Genomic DNA, 20,160 nt, shown 5'->3' on the forward strand with positions numbered 1-20,160 from the left:
TCATATTCTCTAAGCATTTTGGAGACAGTTCCCTACATACATCTGATATCCTTGTAGATTTGGATGCACGCTCTACAGTGACTCACCAATAAATAAGATTGATAGATGGAGTTGAAACTAAAGTTTTAAAAAAGCCTTTCGATATAAGGAGAGGCCTGTGGGTTGTGTAGATGTGTTTCACACAGAGCCTCAGCTGCCTTTTTTTTCACAGCAGAGTCGTATTTTGCAGCTTGGAAGTTATTAAGTCAGTCTCTTGGACCCCGTTGTTTCTGGTAATTCAGCAATGCTTCCTGATGCATATTTTACTGGTCCATCAAATCTAGGTATCTTGGTCTATAGGTCTTAAAGATGAAGGTGGACACAAGCAAGAAACTAGTATTAAGTGAGCATTGACAAAGCACCACCTAATTAGGTATATCACACCAACAGAAAGCATTAGTTGGGTTACTTTGCAACCGTTGAATGTCCCTAAAATATGACATAGATGAAAGCTCAGGACTCTGATTCAGAGCAGGCTTAGTTGGCCCAAGAGCATGAATGTCTGCTGTTTACATTGCCTAGAAGCCATGCCCTCTTCCTCTAGTAAGAACACTTGGACTTTCCCCTGGGGCTCTACCCCTTCCACGGTTGGGGTTCAGTGCTTTGGGCTACACTAATCTCTGCCTCTAGCTCCAGAGAGGGGCACATGACCTGGGCCGGGCCAGTAATAGTGGCACATGTTCTGAAACTCAAGAGTGGCATCAGTTATAAAACTTATGTTGGAACTCATAGGAAAAAGCAGCTTGCACTCCTCTGAATTACGCTGGTGAGCCTGGGGCTGCTACAGTCTGTGCCACAGGAAGAAAGTCCGCCCAAGAATGAAGCTAACATAAGAGAAACCCATGCCAAAATAGGAGAAAGCAAAGCCAGAAGTTGTTTTGTTTTGTTTTTGGAGTAAGCCTGTTTGAGTTGCGTTTGTTTTTCCTAGTATCTTCTCCCCTTGCATGCATTTTTCAATTCTTTCTAGATTCAGTTCTTAAGCTGCCTTGCCCTCCAGACAAGGAAAAGCTCCCAAATCACCAACAAGGGAAAGTAGAGCAGTCATAGCAGCCTGAAGAAGCCAACTGGTTACAGAGAGGCCAACCACATCACTGGAAGCTGGCCATCATTACTCTTGTCGTCTACCATAGAAAGAAACTCAGAATCTTTGGCTGAGGGTATAAGACCCTTTATGGGTCCTGTCCCTTGCCTCTAGCTTTATCTCAATCCCGACTATGTCTTCTGCATTGAAAGGCTCTTGTCTCTTTTCTGGCCATACCCTTTAAGAGTTGTTTCCCATGTACCAGGTAATTTATTGTTTCTGCTCCTTCATTAGATTTGAGTTTCTCATATCCCTATTGCTTTTCTTGCCCACCATCCATTCCTTGTGGTTAGAGCACTCTGATTTTCCTGTGGGGAACTATCCTCCACATTCCAGGTCCTGGGTTTTGGGTTGGGTTCCAAAGATGAGTTCAGTACCTAACACATATTATAAATTGCTTCTTGGTCCAAGTTTAATGGTAATTGAATAACAAGTCTCCAGACAATGACAGTGTAAGAGCAGGCTGTACTGGCTAAAATCATCAAGATACCTTAACATAAAATTTTTGATGAAGCAAAACAAAAACAAACACACAGACAAATAAAAACCACCTGGCCATATCTCAGCAGGTGCAGACATGATGACAAACAAATGCTTTTGGTAGGATTAAAACAAACAAACAGCCTAAGACAGTCTGAATATTAGTGTCTTAACACATATCATCTATTTTATTCTCACTCTAGTTTTCAAATTCAGTTCAAAATTGTGGGTTTGCGATTTTCTCAAGTAAAATCTTCTTAGGGCTATCAACAAGTTACATCTACGTTCTGCTTTACTAATTAGTCTGTTTCCCAGATCCAGAGATAAACAATTGGGGGCAGGGTGTGGGGAAGAGGACATTCTGTGCTGAAATTTTTGGAAGCACATGCATGTGTACTCCTAATGTTAGTGTCACCAATTTAATATCGTCCCCGTCATTTAAAGATTCCTGTCTGTTGACAATTCTTTTACCATGAAGTTTCTCTCCTGGGTGGCATTTAAGCTATATTTAAAACTTACATCTTGTTTATATATGCTCTTGAGCCAGAACCTTTGATTTACAGGAAGGAATTTGCTGATCTCTTTCTTTCCCCACTAAAAAATCACTGACGTTATAGTAATTACTTCTATGCCTGTTATTGTTGATCTCTTCAAAAGGCTGAAATGCAAAGCTTAGACAGTTTAGCTTTGCTTGTGATATAAGCTGAAATAAAAATTAAAAAGATCATAGAAATATTCTACATTTACTCTATGCACTTACACTTATATACCTAAACACTGTCTGAATAAAAATTAGGTGTGTAATTTTGAGGACAAGCTTATCTTTAGCAATATTTTATCCAGCCATGCAGGGTTCTGTTGTGCGCAAGTATACGTAGAAGTATGTGTGTAAATATGTAAATACTACATATTTTTAAACCATGTAATACACTTATAGACAATAAAACTGAGCAGTGAAATACTTTTTTAAAGGGAAGAATTAAAAATACTGCCCCATTAAATGTCATCCAAAACTAATGGGAAAGGAAGGGAACTTAGACATTCCTGCACATAAAACACGAACATCTGGGTCAATCAAGTTATGCTCTGATTATTAATGGACATTTCATTAATGATCACTTTGTATTTTTTATCTTGTAAAAAGGCATTATTTCCCAATGTTTTCAGTCTAATATAGCCAAATGAGGGTATATTTTTTTTAATCCAAAACTTAATCTGAATTCCTGTTTGATAATTTCAATGTACATTAGCATCCCAAAAAGCACAATAAAAACTTTCTCATGATGGAGACAATAAAAAAGTTGACAAGACTTGTTTTCAATAACTAAATGTTTTGTGAAAAATTAAATGTATTCTGATGCAATATCATCATTCATCTTTAATAGCTGCCATAAATTTTCAAGTGCCACAATAAATTCAAATTACCAAATTATGGGATTAAATTTTCTACAGTGTTTTCCAAATGTCACCCAAGGCAGTCATAATTTAACTATAAGTCTGTTTTGAACTCATTTAAATTTCAACTCACTAAATGTTTGGTATTAAAAATTAAATTGTTACGAATTATAGAAAGGGAAAAAATTAAATTGTAGAAATAAAAAGCTTACTGGCATGCTTCATCTGGAAGTTTAACAACAAATGTGGGGCTAACCCTATCTTGTGGGCACAAGAAAGGTCTCACTTTTCGTATGATATCCAACAATGTGACTAAATGCCTCCCAGAAATTTAGAATTAGAAATGCAAAGGTTAGATAAAGTTAAAGGTCATCCCTACAGGCAAGAGGGGGCCAGCTCCCTACCAAGTTTCTAGCAGACCTGCTTCCCTAGGGCACATCATAAAAGTAATTTACTGACAACTCACCTTACCAGGGGTCATTGGGGGCCTCAAGTCTTCTGGAATTCACTTTTAAGAAGCATGATTAAGTGGGGACAACTATTGGCCCTAAAGTATTTATGCCGAGAACAAATGTCTGTCAGAATTAAATTCTTTGTGTGTGGTGGTTTCAGACTTAAAAAAAGATGTGTGGCCTGATGAAAAGCACATATATTCTATTCACTGAATTAAATCTTAGAATGAATACTGGTTAATTGATTTATTAGGTTTTAAAAAAATACTCCAGAAATCCAAATAGACAACACAGTCTAACAAAGTGGAGAATGCATTTACCAAGTTAGCTAAATTATTTTCAATCTTTTCTAGTCCAGTTTTGTCTTATGCTGGAGGCAAAAAAACACATTCACATTATTTCAAAGAAAAATAAAAATGTCATTTAAACCGAGCCAAGAAAGTTGACTTACTTAACAATTTTTGTAAGAAAACTGATTTCCTGATTAAAACAAATCTCCTGCTTTTCGTGTTTTTGATAGTGTTGACATGAAATATTTGGTTTAATATTAAGTTGGGGTGGCTTTTCCACATTTAAAAATTTACTTAAGGTTAAAAGTGTGCATTGGACAAAATTAAAGCAGATTATCTGACACTGTGTGTGGGATACAGCTCTAATCTCTACAGTGCATGGAAACGAAGCTGGTACTTTCAATTGCACAGCACACATCTCAGTAATAACAGGGGATGAGGCATACAATTTCAAGGAACACCCACAATGAAAATTATTCTTTCCAAACAGCGAATTGTTTTGGAATAAGTTAGGTTAATTGGCACCATGGGATTTCTCTCAAAGAAACACAGAGCACTGAAATCCTTACAAGTGCAAGTAAAATGATCAAGCATTACTCTCTCTCCCTTTTCAATTTCTCACATCTAGTCTATTCTATCCACAACAAAATTAACTTTTGTAGATTCACAGGCAGGTAGAAAAGGAGATCGTTTTTTTGCCAGCTGAATTTATAGTCCCAAAGACTGGTTAGTTAAATGAGGTTCAGTTGCCGACCACAAAGAAGAAATTCACTGAGTATATCTGGGAATATTCTACTTGAGAGTGAATTATGGGTATTTTATAAGGCCATTATTTTATCATTTAAATGGTTAGAAATTCCCTGCAACAACATTTGCATATCCTTCTTATTAAAGGTCCATAGTTTTGTATTCTGTCATCTCTTTAATCCTCTCTGACTTCAAGACACCTAGATTTACTTGGCTTCTTGCATGCTAAATCCAAGTGGAATTATCCTTTACATTTTTTAATGTTTTCTTATTTTTGACTGGGTGGGGGGACACAGAACCCAAAGCATGATCCAGGCTCTGAGCTGTCATCACAGAGCCCCACAAGGGTCTTGAACTCACGAGCCGTGAGATCATGACCTGAGCTGAAGCCAGATGCTCAACCAACTGAGCCACCCAGGCGATCCTAAGTGTAATTATCTTTTTAAAAAACAGTCATCGGACTCTTTTTCTCTACTTAAATTTGCATTTCCCAAGGAGGTATGTGTGTGCGCATGTGTGCACACATAGTTTTTGGTTATTATTTTCAGGAATTATCATTTACAGCTGGCAGAGTGAGCCCTCTTCTTTATATTATCACAATTGATACTTTCCTATAATTTACAACCTTTCACCGGAACCCACTGAATGCTCTACATTGTTAATGTACCGAGTTTGAAAATTAGCACTTTAAAACTATGGGAAAGAAGGTAAATTCAGTGAACACTGTGTGTAAACGTGATTACATTAAATAGGATAAATTTCTAAATATTCCTCCAAGTACTGACCCACTGGAGGTTGGAACTGAAAGGAACTAAGCCATTATCGATCTGCTCATTTACAGGTGAGGAATCGAAGCTTGAGTGCTCAATGACAGGCCACATTCACAGGAGAGCTGGTGCTAGAAGTCAGTATTCCATATCCCTGCTTCCTCTCTTGCTCTTCCTCGTCTACTGTCAACAAGGCTGCTATTGATCTTGTTTAAACAGTTTAAGTCAAATCATGTCACTCTTCTGTTCAAAACGCTCCAATGATTCCCTATTTCTCTCAGAGTAAAAGCCAAAGACCCGAGAACATGTGAGACCCTGCATTAAATAATGAATACATACTTCCTGCCCCCACCAACACACAGATGCCCAACTCTGTGACCTCATCTCCTAGAACTACTTTCTTCTTTCTTTCCCCAGCTCCAGAGTGGTCTCTTCCTCAGCCCACCTCAAGGTCAGAATAGATCTTTACCTTCAGACTTGAAGGTTTGAAAACTTAACCAGCCGTTATCCCTATACACTAAAGACATTGCCCTGCCATTATTAACTGAAATCTGAAGTCTCACTTCATGCTGAGTTATGCAGCTTTAATTGGAGTGATGATGATCATACAGAAGGTGAGGGCACTTATTGGTCAGCGTGGTAAGGTGTCCAGTAAGCTCTGCATTGGCAGACACTTGATGGGGTTGCTGCATCAGGACAAAGAAGACAAAAACCAAAATAAAGCAAAGGTAGCCCCACACTCACTGACCCTGGGCAAGCATGAAGCTCCCAGTGCTTGAGTCACACCGACTGCTTCTCTTTACTGTAATTCCCTCAGAAACAGTTGGGAGACTTGCACTGCTTTCTATTTCACAGAATTTAGAGCTAGAAAGGACCTAAGGTATCATTTAGCCTAGTCCTCTGACTTCAAAGATGAGGACCCAGAGATCCTAGAAGGCTAAGCAGACTGCTCTAGGTCACACAACCACTGGCAAAACTGGTACCCTTGTCTTGGCAGTGGATGAGTATTAAGGCCACGCAGTGATTAGTTCTCACACATACCCAAGTGAGGCGGGATATGACAGGAATGTAACACATTAGGGATCAAAGGTGTTGGAAATTGATGCTGTCACCAAAGGTTTTACTTAGTAGTGCCTCTAATGATTATTTACAAGGGAAGAAGCTTACCTAATCAGTCATGTCCAAAAGTTTTGTTTTGTTTTTCTGCAGAAGTTTTATATGTATTGACATTTAATCAAAACTGAAATCTTAAAATAGACACACACACCACACACCCACACACGCACATGCACACACACACACACACACACACACACACTCATACACAAGCTTCCTTGGACAAGGAGCCATTCATTGTCTTTATGTTGCAATTAAGGAGCTGTGGCAGCTATTGGGTAAATCTTTTTGGAGCTAGCCGCATTACTGCAAGTCACAAAATTCTAACTAAGATCAGCCCCAGGTGATACGCACTGAGACCCTGGGTGTAAATACATTATTAATGTCATGGGGTCAATCTGACCTTCCAAACCCCTGGAGATTTAAACAGAAGTTGGAATGGTGATTAAAAGAGGAAAAACCACAGCCGACTGCATAAGAGAGCAAATGAGCTACGTAGCTTTTTCAACCTCAGGTCACAGGCTTGAATCCAGTCTAAAATATAACTTATGACAGATGCTTGGTGACCTGTAGGTGGATGGAAGTCATTTCAAGTTTTGTTTCACCTTCTTCTGAACAGGTGTGTTCACATTTATCCAACAAAGACGTTTGAACTGTGAAAGCCTCATCATCAATTCTTTCATAGAAAACCTAAGATTTAATGGGAATTAAATTTGGTTATCTCTTTATCCTTTTTAGAATAGTGCTTTCCTAATTTTTTTCTAACTTCAAGAGTCTTCCATTGACACTACATACACTGTCTTTTCTTTTTTTTAGGAATTTTTTTGAACATTTTCAAACTGTTGGCTAAGGATTCTTAGAACAGATGTGTTTTCCCTATCTAGAAATAGCCTGAGGACAGATGTAATTTTATTTAAGTTTGTGATCCATTTGGATCAAAGGTGCTTTAGGATAAGAGGCTGGTTTAGAAACAGCTTATTAGAATTAAAAAACAAAGTAAAGAATTTAGCTGCTCTTAAAGAGAGCTGGAATATTGGATATTTGGATATTTGAAAGGCATACTTTTTCTCAAGAATTTTGTAACAATATATACAGTTAATATCTTTTGTCATAATGTTTCATTTTTATATTAGCTTCAGTTTATTGGGCTCAGTTCACATCAGATTAAATAATTTCAATTGCCAGCAATGATGTAATTAATCAAATTAATTGATGTTCTCTTTTCCTACATATATATATGTATGATAGAGTAATTAGCACATATTATATCTTTAATGATGACTTTTTACAGAATTTCTGTGATCTGAAATACAGGCCTGTGGAATTACACATTACTTATTTTTTTGATTTTATCTTTGAATTTTAAAAATTTTATTTATTTTTATTTTTTTGGAGAGAGAGAGAGAGTGCATGGGAGAAAGGGGCAGAGGGAGAGAGAGAGAATCTTAAGCAGGCTCCACACTCAGTGCAGAGCCCAACACGGGGCTCAATCCCACAACCCTGGGAACATGACCTGAGTCGAAATTAAGAGTTGAACACTCAACTGACTGAGTCACCCAGGCACCCCTACACATTATTTTAAAATGAGTGAATGGATGAACTTAAAATTAAATTGTATATGTCATGCCCAGATAGAAATGGAAATTAACCTGCTAAAGGATTCAAATTTTACCTCCCTTTTGATGGTAATTTCTGAGAGCCACTGTGACAAAATGTGTTGTCACCTGGTATCAGAAAGTCACGCTGGGATAGGAAATTAGATGATTTTGAAAAAGATTTTCTGAAGCTTTTCTCATTATAATACATTACAGAATGGCCTTGATAAATAGCACTTTCTTTTTCTTTTTTTTAAAAAAAATTTAAATGTTTATTTGTTTTTGAGAGAGAGAGAGGCAGACAGAGAGAGACAGAGAGAGAGAGAGAGAGAGAGAGGGAGCCTGATCAAGGAAGGGGCAGAGAGAGAGGGAGATACAGAATCTGAAACAGGCTGAGCTGTCAGCACAGAGACCTACACGGAGCTTGAACTCACAAACCCGCGAGATCATGACCTGAGCTAAAGTCAGACTCAACTGACTGATCCACCCAGGCACCCCAGGACTTTATTTTTCAAAGCATATTTTGATTGCAAAGTCCAAAGCTGATTTTTATCTAGGCAGTGATCCAGTTTTTAAAAACACTTTATATATGTCCTCAGTTCTGGCCACCTTGACATTATGATAGTTCAACATAATCAGACTTTATAGACTTAAAAATAACCTAATGTCAATTGATGAACACTAGCAAGAAATAAACTAAAATGTATTATAGTAATTGATAACCTATTTATCGTAAATTATTATCATATATTATATAAATCAATCTATCTATATATCATATAAATACAAAAATTAAAGAAGTCTATTAACGTTTATTTATTTTTGGGACAGAGAGAGACAGAGCATGAACAGGGGAGGGGCAGAGAGAGAGATACACAGAATCGGAAACAGGCTCCAGGCTCTGAGCCATCAGCCCAGAGCCTGACGCGGGGCTCGAACTCACAGACGGCGAGATCGTGACCTGGCTGAAGTCGGACGCTTAACTGACTGCGCCACCCAGGCGCCCCTAAAGAAGTCTATTAAAAGCAAAATGCTACATAAACAAGAGGGAGATAGTTGAGGTCATTGCATTTTTATATTCCTGTACCTGATCTCTAGTACATTTCACTGATGTTTGTGGTTGCTTTTGTTTAACTTTGAAATTCTCCTTTAAAGTTCTCTCTTCCCTGACCTCATGGTAAGTTTTACTGATCTACTTTTCTTTCTTTCTTTCTTTCTTTCTTTCTTTCTTTCTTTCTTTCTTTCTTTCTTCTTTCTTTCTTTCTTTTTTAATGTTTATTTATTTATTTTGAAAGAGAGAGCCCAAATGGGAAAGTGGCAGAGAGAGAGAGGGACAGAGAGAATCCCAAGCAGGCTCTACACTTGGCGTGGAGCCTCACTGGGGCTCGGTCCCAGGACCATAAGATCATGACCTGAGGTGAAATCAAGAGTCAGATACTTAACCAACTGAGCCACCTAGGCACCCCTGATCTACTTTTCTAAAATAAAACAAAGCAAAGCAAAGCAAAGCAAAACTTTGTTGAGTAATACACTCTCTGTATCATGACATTACATGTTAACTTCATAGCGACTTTGCCCAACTGCTTCCTTTCCAAATCCTGAGATTCTACATCTGTACTTTGAGTAATAGTTGCTAGTGGGCAAAAATATGTGCCTTCTTAGTTTTCAGTCCCAGTATATTTCCTTTGCAAATCCTACAATTTATTAACTCTATGGCAGATTGACACAAACCATGTTCCAAAATAAACACACAAAAAGACCTTCATTACTATAATATCCAGGTTGAGAAAAACTACTATGAAAGCAGGGAAATTCTGGTGAAAGGTTGCTGCTGTCCTCTTGGGTCAGCTGCTTTGTGCTTAACCATCCTTAGGCGTGTGCCCTGAGGAACTCCAGAACTGGAGAATTTTGCATCTGAGGTAGGTAGCAATGCCGTATACATCTACTATCAAGAGGCGATGCTGTAAAAATGAAGGTATGGTCTTTCCTAGTTACACACATAAATAAAAATACAGTCTAGGTTTATCTTTTTGAATTAAAGAAAACTCACACACATACATCAATACCACTTTGTTTCCACGGGACTGCCATGGAAACAAAGTGAAATTGTGCATATAAAGTGTTAGGTGCAACCTTTTATTATCTCTGTTTTACAGATGAAGAAACTAAGACTAGAGAGATCTGCCTAAGGCCAATCAGCACATGGCGGGGACCCAGTGCCTGGAACCCAAGTTTGTATGCTTGACCCTGGATCTAGGCTGTCTGCCTCCTCACTGTCCTGCCAGCCCAGTGGAGCACTACTGAGTGCCTGTCACCAATCTCTGTTTCTGGAACGCACCTCTCCGTCCTTCCTCCCACGCAGTCAGCTGACCAAAGGCACAGAGCAGGTGAGCGCTGGGGTTGAGAGCGTCGCATCAGATAGCTGCCTTGGAAATCCAGCCCTGGTGCTGGCTAGCTGTGCTATGCTGGGCAGTTTACCTAACTTCTGGGCCTCAGACTCTTCGTCTGTGAAATGGGATATTAACACATGCCTCACAGAGTTATGCCAGGATTACAGAGGTAATCTGTGTCATGGCTTAGCAAAGGAAGCGCTGGAGAAATGGCGGTTACGATTAGTAAGAATGCAGACTGCAGTATACTTGTTAACGCAGCTTGCTTGAGGACTGTAGTTTTGGGAAAGAACGCTATTGAATGTCTCTAAAAGGGAGTGCTGTGCTACTTTCTACTCTTTACAGATAGTTTGGGATGCCTGCTATTTCCTTTTCATTAGATAATGCAGCCACTAGAAAGCAATGACAGGTGGTAGCAACAATAGCTCTTCTTCCCTTTCTAGTCAGATACCCTGAGGTGGCGGCAGCCATGTTCACACAGATGCTTTCTAAGAGTGGCAGAGACCTCCTCTGGGGTCCAGATTTCTTAGTTTTTCACTTGTTTTAATGATTACCACAGACTTAGATTTATAGGCTCTATTTCCTCTGCCCTTCAAGTCTTAGATAAATATAAAGACATTAATGTAAAAACTTTCCTCACCTCAGCTGTGACTTATGGGATCTAAAATGTAGGAGAAGGCAGACCTTTCTCTGTTCAACTGGAGGGACATTACATCTGCCACTTCAGTTTCTGCTTCAGTAAAAAACATGATACATGATGGAAAATAATTTATAGATTAAACTGGCTTACACTGGCATGCACCATATATACGCTCATTTATATTTATTAAAATGTTTTATCAATAACAATGCAAATGCCAAAATAAAGAAATAAGAACACCAGAAATGAAAACCAACTTAACCAAACAAAAAATTACACTGAGATTATTTCACATTACCAAGGGACTTTTTGCTTTCTGTAAAATAATTTCTCTGTGGACATTTGCAGATTTCAGATGAGATTAAACTTATAGGAAAATTAAAAACATTTTTCACAGAGTACAGGGCATTCTGATGTAAAGGGTCAGCTACACTCAATAAAAAAAAAAGAGAGTTGGGTTTAATACCATATCGTTAATTACTTACTACCTTGATATAAAAAAAATAACTGAGGACCCAAATTTTACTTGCAATCTACATTTTGCTTACATTTTAACTTAATAGTTTGGAACCAGAATGTTAAACGTCAAAAAAGGGAAGGCATTTTAAAGCTTTTGTTTGGAGGAGGACTATTTAGTTAACTCTCTACCCACTTTCAGAATGAAGTTACCTAATGGTTATTTCCACCACTATAGCAATTCTCTTTTAATGCAGTAATTTCATCACACACTTTAAATATTAAATATCAAACACTTTTAAATTTTGTCATATATACAAAAACATTTTAGGATGGTGATTCTTCTATTGTAATATTTATCAAATATATGTTGCAGCTTTCTTTCAAGGGAACACATGCTTTCTTCCAACCTAAAGTATGCTTAAAAGCAGACTTCTAATGATTTTCTGAGGAAGTATGTGACACATGGTCCAATCACACCCATATGCATACGTGTGCATGCTATGTTCCACTGCACTTTTGGGAAGTAAATTGCTTCTCACTTCTGCCCTCACTTATTTCACTCGAGCAAAAATATACTGACATTCCAGAGGCTGCATCAAGACAGCAAGTTAAAGGCAGAGAAAAACATGAAAGGTTAAGTCTCGGACAAACTTTCAAGAAGCAGGACATCAGCCCTGATGGGTTGACGAGCACTTGGATTTCATTAAACTTTCGATGCTCATAATTATGCGTGTGATTTACAAGCATGTGAAATCAGAGGCTGCCCCACTGGGGCTTGCCCCGGCACACCCTGCGTCCTCCTCCACATGCTCCTGTAGCTCCCCGGCGCCCGGGCCACTGTCTCTCAAGAGTCCCACCTCAATGGGCTCAGTCACCCGGACAATCAGCAGCTTTCAGCCTTATGTCCTCTCCTCCCCTGGTAAAAGGATTGCTTCGAAAAGCATCTTTTGAAATGAGGATCCAAGTAGATAGAGAGGGACAGGAGTCCAGTCACACTTGTTCCAGTGATAGACAAGTCTTTCGGCTTTGTCTGCTGCACTCTGCAAGCCAAAAGGGCTGCTGTGGGTGTGAGCCCCTCCGTCTTCTGGCCGCTCATGAGAACTGAGTGGCAGAGAAAGCTGTGTGTTAGTTTCCTTGAGGGGCCACCCTGTAGGTAACAGGTGCAGGCTTGTCCTTACTACACACACACAAAGCTAAGGCTGACTTTCAGATCCTTGGTAGTCAGGAGAACTTTGGTAAAATTACACTAGAGTAGCTTTTGGTGTCATTTTTACAAGGGTTTACAGATATAAAAGCAAATTGCATATTTGAGGGACAGGAATGATAATGTTTTGCCAATTAGCTGAATACCAGGGCCCAAAAGGAACAAAAACAGGAAAAATTTAATGGGCAAAGCAATTGTTCAAACAGAATTATTGAGATTTTAAATACTATTTTTCAAAACTTCAAGAATCTTACACGGCACGAAAATTAACTCCTCTCTTCACTCAAAGTGGACAAGTAATATGTATAGGCCAATTAAGTGATAAGAAGTATGGGGCAAATGACAACCAGTATTCAACCATTTGTTCTTAGTGATCGTTTCAGTAATAGCACTTGGGCATAATCTGGGCAGAGAAAAATGTGTCTCATTCAACATGTAACTGACCCAGGGGTTTGGTTCAGTCTAGATCAGTGGCTCTCAAATTGGCTACACATTGAAATCACTTGGGAAAGCTTTAAAAACATACCCATGCCTCAGTCCCAATCCCAGACAGTGGGGGATTTAATTTGGGCAGCAGCAATTTTGAAAGCTCTCTCAGGCAATTATACTGTGCATCCATTCTTTTATTTTTTAATTTTTTTTTTTTACATTTATGTATTTTTGAGAGACAGAGAGACACAGAGACAGAGTACAAGTGGGGGATGGGCAGAGAGAGAAGGAGACACAGAATCTGAAGCAGGCTCCAGACTCTGAGCTGTCAGCACAGAGCCCAATGTGGGGCTGGAACCCACGAACCAGGTGATCATGACCTGAGCCGAAGTCAGATGTTTAACCCACTGAGCCACCCAGGTGCCCCTCACACTACCAGTATCTTAAAGAAATTTTTACCTGGGGAGATAGAGAGTATAATTTTTTAAATTTCTCCCTTTGGGATAAAACAACAACAAACAATGCATGTGCACACATATATACATCCACAAATGATGATTTTAAGGACTGCTCACCAGCTGAACACTTGGGTCATTCTTCAGTGTCAGTATTAGTAGTTAGCTTCTACAGTGTACTATAATCAAAACTCGATCAAATCACTACATACTTTTAAAACATTTTTCTGGGGCACCTGGGTGGCTTAGTTGGTTATGTGTCTGTCTTCAGCTCAGGTCATGATCTTGTGGTCTGTGAGTTCAAGCCCCAGGTGGAGCTCTGTACTGACAGCTCAAAACCTGGAACCTGCTTCGGGTTCTGTGTCTCCCTCTCTCTCTGCCCCTCCCCCACTTGTGCTCTGTCTCTGTCTCTCTCTCTCTCTCAAAAATAAATAAATGTTAAAAAAAAATTAAAACATTTTTCTGACTCACTCTTTATTTGGCAATGTCACAAACCCCAGTCTTCTAAGATTTGAGTTGTGAATAGAATTGTCTTTTCTCAAATAAAATGATAATTTAAATTCATACGGCATAGAATTTATTCCATTAATCCAACTCCACAATTTATTTCCTATAGCAAAAAGAAGTCTTTAGCTTGTGTTTTGCAGTTTTGCATCTAACTTTGGTGAGACAGACAATTGTGTGTACTGAAATCCCCTGCAATATAGGCAGCACAATTTGGGTTTTTAAAAACAAGACAACATATTTTTAGCTTCAGACAGGACCGTTTAGGGAAGAGTTGACTAAGTTCCCTAGATGGTTGGCTATGTGGATGGCACTTCTGTGAAGTAGTTTTAAGAATCAGAGCTGGTAAAGGTTTGAGGATATCAACCAAGTCCAACTCCTTGCCACAAAAAGGTCAGTCCATTACCAGGTGATAGAAACCCCTGTCGATTTTTACTTGACCATTAACAGAAAAGGAATTCCAGATTCCCCTCTAGCAAGCCCTAGCTTTTAGAAACTCTTATAATCAGGAATTCCTCTTTATGTTTGATTTAATATACTCAGACTGGTCATCAATTACTGTCATGGAGGGATCTTCATTGTGGTTTGTCTTGTTTTCATTTCAAACATATGAAGGTTGGGGTTAGTATACATTACTAATTTCTGTGAACGGAGTATTGCAATCAATACCTTAGTTAAAATAGCTTTATGTCCTCTCTGAGAATTTTAAAACGGAAAGAACAGAGAAGTAATATACATAATTTTTGAGACTTCTATTTGTGTCATCTATACAAAATGATTGTTGACACAGAATACTGTCATGAACACACTATTCATACATCAAGAAGCCTAAAGAAACTACTGTGAAATAGTTTGAAAATGTTTTTACTCCAGAAGTCTCTGAGGGGCATATCACAAAAACCAGTGGTGTGACCAATTCATGAATGTGTTGGCACCTGCCCCATCATACCAACGACAGCCTCTCCTAATACTTCCAACTTATGACTCGAGATGGAAGTTTCATGGAGCCAAAGATAAAGGACAGATATAGCATCACCTACCTGAGGGAACAAGGCTGTGGTATCATTACTCACTACCCAGTACATACTCAAAAATCCATGTGATAGATTCCTATCTTACTGACATCACAAGTGCCAAACTTCAAGGGAATTCAAATATTGCACTTTAAAACATGTCATGTCATATATTCTACAAATGCAGAATAATGGATTTTGAAGTTTATATTTAAGCCCTAAAAGCCCTGGAACTATCATAAGAAAGAAGACACAAGGGCTTCTGCAGAATTTCCAGAGGCCTGCAGAACATAGATAGCACGGAACCATAGCACTGTCATAACCTGGCTTATACAATTTTATTGCATGATAAAATGTCTCAAAGTCAGAGAAGATAAACTTTCATTCATTACACCAACGAATGGGCACAAACTGAAACGGAGGCATTCCGAAGGAACCCTAATTAACTACCCATTCCGAAGGAACCCTAATTAACTACCCATTCTTTAGGTAGTTAAAGTAGAAACAAGAATACCAGTTCTTTACTTCTTACAACAAAATTGAGCTCATTTCTAACACCTACATTTTACCATTCATTATCTTTTTAATACCAACATTGTTATTCAAATAATACATAAAAGCTGTATGTTATTCTTTTTTAAAAAAAAAATGTTTATTTATTTTTGAGAGAGAGAGGGAGACAGAGGATCTGAAGTGGGTTCTGCACTGGCAGCTCAGAGCCAATACGGGGCTTGAGCTGAGATCATGATCTGAGCCAAAGTTGGACGCTTAACTGACAGGTGCCCCTATATGTTATTCGTTCAAATACTTGAAAACATATCCTAAAGCCATTGGCAAGATGTGTAATGATCTATGTCCCCATCTCAGTAACGCTCTGTGAATGGACGTTAAGGAAGTCATTCATGAGCAGGTCAAATAATACATACAAGAATGATAAAGCACATTATTTACAATGATAAAAAGGAAACACTTCATAATTAGGAAATGGAATACCCGGAGGAGATAAAAACTAGGTTTTTGAGAAAAGTTTTCAAATTTGGTAATATACTCATGACATATTGTTATGTCAAAAAAAGAAGGTTAAAAAGATGTATATATAGTTTGATTTCAATTTTATTTTAAAGCTGCTTAGGGAAAAAGCTGCAAGGAAACATATTTTTGTGTGTTTCCACATTTATTAATATGGACCTGTGTTACCTTTGTAGTCAGGATAAGTTCATCAAATTTTAATATAAAAGTTGGAGGTATATCAAAACGTAAGTAGTGATATTCTTTACCTGATGAGATGATAGGTGATGATTTTTAAAATGCAGTCCCAATTTTTTCTTTCATAGAGAGTATAACTTTCACAGTAAGAAAAATACACTGCTAGTGAGTAATGTATTTGCTGCCGTATCTTCTTTGTTCTTTTAGGTACCACTGGCAGTGAATTATCAGAACACATTCCAAAAAGTATTTATTGAAGTCTTATGTGCAAAACACAAATGCTTCATTTTAAGAGACTTTTGATGATCTGCTGTGAAGTCTAATGAAAACTTTTACTGGAAGAAAGTTGAAACTACTGAGCTAAACAGGTTTTCCATATGATCTGTGTGTTGGTGCTGAAGTACTTTTCCTTAAAGGACCAAAAGTACCATAAGGTACTTCTCGTATGCAGGATGTCTTAGTGATACTGACAACACACTCTTGAAGCGGGGTGGTGTCAATGATGTGGCAATCCCTATATTCTAATGGAATCGTTCTAATGATTTTAAATGGTAGGTAATGAATTGGTGTGAGGAATATACCTATATTTTTCCCCGACTGTTTCTTCTGGTTTTGATGTTCTTACCTTTGAATAGAGCTCAACAAAGCAAGGAGGAGTTTATTTCTCTACGAGTAGAAGAGTATAAATCCTCCTTTGATTTCTTTCCCCAGGTAAGACATGACAAAGATAACCAGTTCTCCCCAAATCATACTGTTAGTTTGTTTCAACCTAACTTAGTCATGAGCTGTTGAATGTGCCTCAGTTTTAAAATGCCACAATTTGCTTTACAGCTTATACTGCCAATATTATAGCATGTCACACTCTTGTAAAACAAACTTGACAATAATTTTATTTATATGCCGCTAGATTATTTAACATGAGAATTCAATCGGAGAAGTGAGAAAGAAGGCAATATGTGCATATGTAATATAAAGATGGCTAATTATAGATTAAAACATTTGACTTACCTGCAAAAACATTGTACAAGGAAGGCACAGTATAAGTAGCATTTTTTTTTTATGACACAGACTCACAAACAGATGCGGGAAAAGAATGGTTTGCTGTTGCCCAAATAACCAAAAGACCTCTTTGTTTCTACTAGCAAATGCTGATACACAATTCTACGCATTATGCCTGTCAAACAACATTTAAACACATACTATATAAAACCAAGACTTAGTTTAAATGTGTAAATTACATAGGGAAAGCATGTCAAGATATCAATCTCATTGCACTGCTTAATAGTCACCAAATAACATTAGACATTTAATGCCACTGTCCCAATTCAGTTGCCATAATTCTTGTTCCCTTATGTTGTCTCCTTATTTTCTCCTTAAATATTCTTTCTTTTATTACAAATACCTCTGGTGAGAATGATAACACTAAAATAAAATTAACATAGCCAGAGCAAAGATAAATAAAATTTAAAAAGCCAACCTTTATTCCACTTTGAACAAGTTTGTGAATGTCCAAATAAGGCTCCTTGAAAATTTCTCCTTCGGGGGTAAGTATCTTCACGTAACCTTCTTTTTCCAGAATGAAGAGCCGGTGCGAGCCGTCCCCACTGTGCAGGGCACCAACAGGCTGGCGCAGCCCATTCACCACCTCCTGGATACAGAAGCAGTTGTGTTTGTGCTTCCTAAACAAGTTAAAGAAAACCAGTAAGCTTTTCTTGAGGTGAAGGGGGCAAAGGATGCACTTAACATCCTTTTCAAAAGGTACTTCCTCTAGGAATCAATGGTTTTGAGAATCAGGAGGTGCCGTTAACCCCAAAAGTCACAACAGGACTCTTTTAAATTGCTTTCAGTGGAACACATAAAACAGCCTTCTACCAGAAAGTCCAAGAGAGAATCAACATAAAAATGCTACATCTTTTAAAATTGCAGAAGCTCATTATCTTATCTTTGAGTGACTATAATTAAAATGAGCTTTACTCACAATAATTAAGCCTTACAGAAAGGCCCTCAGAGAGAAGGTTTTAAGATCTATTTATAAAACTCTGATTTGCTAATGATAATGGTGCTGAATATTTCCATAAGCTAACAATAAGCATAAAGTCCAAGTTTAAAACTGTAATCATGAAATTCACAGGAATCATAGAGAAGCCAAACTCATGATAATAAAAGATTAGTAGTCTAAGCATTAAACGCTTTTAAGGGAACATGATATTAGAGAAGCAAACTATCCAAAAGAAAGAAAAAAGCATCTGGAGGATATAGCTGCTGGAATCAAGCACAGAAACAGTTGATTCACTAATAAAACCACAAGATTTGTCAGTTGGTATTTTGTTTTCGTTTTTTTTTTTTAATTAAAGAGCATTTATCTTTATGAACCTGCTGATCTCTTCCACTTTGTCATATTCTTCCATCTGGTCCAAGTAGTTAGATGCTGGTCCTCTGATTTGTTTTCTTGGAAAATCTGGAAAGCACAACCCACCATCTTTTCTTGCATAGTAAAAGCAAAACTCATCAGCAGTAGTTTGAAGGAAACCTTTAAAGAAATGCAAAAAGACTCATTAGAAATATTTAGTGTCACAGTAAAAACATCCTATATGAAAGATAAAATAGAGTAAGATTTTTTTAGAAAGTATATGAATATTCTAGGAAAATAATAAAAATAAAATAAAATTTTTGCTTGGGATTTCATCTGAAATACACATAATACAAATCCAGCATTAATCTTGTTATTGTTATTGACTGTTTGCAAGATTCTATGGTATGTATGTTGTATGTTTATCTGACACTATTCAGCATTTTCCCCCAGAGCAAAAATAACTTAAGAAGAACAAATTAGAATGAAAGAAGAGATAGGCTATTAGGTGCTGATTTTGGTCATTTTACAAATTTTTTTTTGTACTGTCGCTCACATATGATTAAATAATAAATCTAATGAATATCACAAGGTCATTAGATGCTATAAGTGACTGGCTCACAGTAATTGTGCTAAGAACAGAGTCTCCATTTTCAAATATGTAGGTGCCTTTTTCCTACACCTCACTTTATATAAAATAATGATTATTTTGTAAAACAAAACTATACTTAATATATCCCTGCAATCTTCTCAATCAGAAAGCTGGTATACCACCCCTCACTGAAAAAAACAAACAAGGATAACAAGCCAAAACAAAAATGCAAAATAGACTTACTTAAGGAAGTCTGAAAGAAAGCTGTTTTCTCTTTCCTTACATATTAAGAATTTTTTATCAAATAAAAACAGCTATACTTGACTAAAAAAAGAAGAGGACTTGATGACAAAAAAGAATTTTGACATTACTCTCACAATTTGAGTCATCAAGTATTGGCTTTTCTTGTGGTGGAGGGCATACTAATAAGATTCATTTCCATATCCTGATGATTTCTGCTCTCAGAATATGATATGGCTACCAGAATCGACCTCATATGATGTCCTAACTTCTTGCTTCTGGTGTCATATCTTTATGCATAATGTTTTGACTTTTTACCTAACAAATTAGATTACTATACACCTATCAGCTTTGTGATAAAGGCACCTTATAACTTAGCTGATGTTTAGAAGTGGTTAATGGGTCCAGGTTTGCAAGGATTTCTAAAAACAAGAATTGGGGACCAATTCTTAACCAAGTGAGACTTACCAATGAAACATGAAAGACTAAAAGTTTATTTTCTATGCTCTTGACCTAGGTCCTCTCAAACCTAAAACTAATCTTAGAATTCTGAGGATCTTGGTGTACGTTTTGACCTAACTTTTGAGTAAAATGTATCACCTCTAAATTTCTGAGACAGACTCTTCAAGGCCAATATCTGACTAGGCTACTAAGAAGCATCTTATCCTTGGAAACCAGGCAAGTGAGAGCAGATGTCCTTGGGAGTTGTGTGTGTA

The 20,160-nt window shown here is 37.6% G+C and overlaps 1 protein-coding gene across 3 annotated transcripts in view; it reads right to left on the reverse strand.

Moving 5' to 3' along the window:
- The window catches only part of LOC123591930 (hedgehog interacting protein), a 96,265-nt gene that overhangs the window by 64,815 nt on the left and 11,290 nt on the right, over positions 1-20,160 (reverse strand). For all 3 annotated transcript variants that reach the window (XM_045466614.1, XM_045466607.1, XM_045466620.1), the window contains exons 3-4: positions 18,636-18,792; positions 17,740-17,941 (exon numbers count right to left, since the gene is read on the reverse strand). In XM_045466614.1, the coding sequence (XP_045322570.1) occupies positions 17,740-17,941; positions 18,636-18,792 (359 nt within the window). The remainder of the gene's footprint in view (positions 1-17,739; positions 17,942-18,635; positions 18,793-20,160) is intronic.

The sequence above is a fragment of the Leopardus geoffroyi genome, chromosome B1 (assembly GCF_018350155.1).
Source record: "Leopardus geoffroyi isolate Oge1 chromosome B1, O.geoffroyi_Oge1_pat1.0, whole genome shotgun sequence".
In the NCBI taxonomy this organism is placed as follows: Eukaryota; Metazoa; Chordata; class Mammalia; order Carnivora; family Felidae; genus Leopardus; species Leopardus geoffroyi.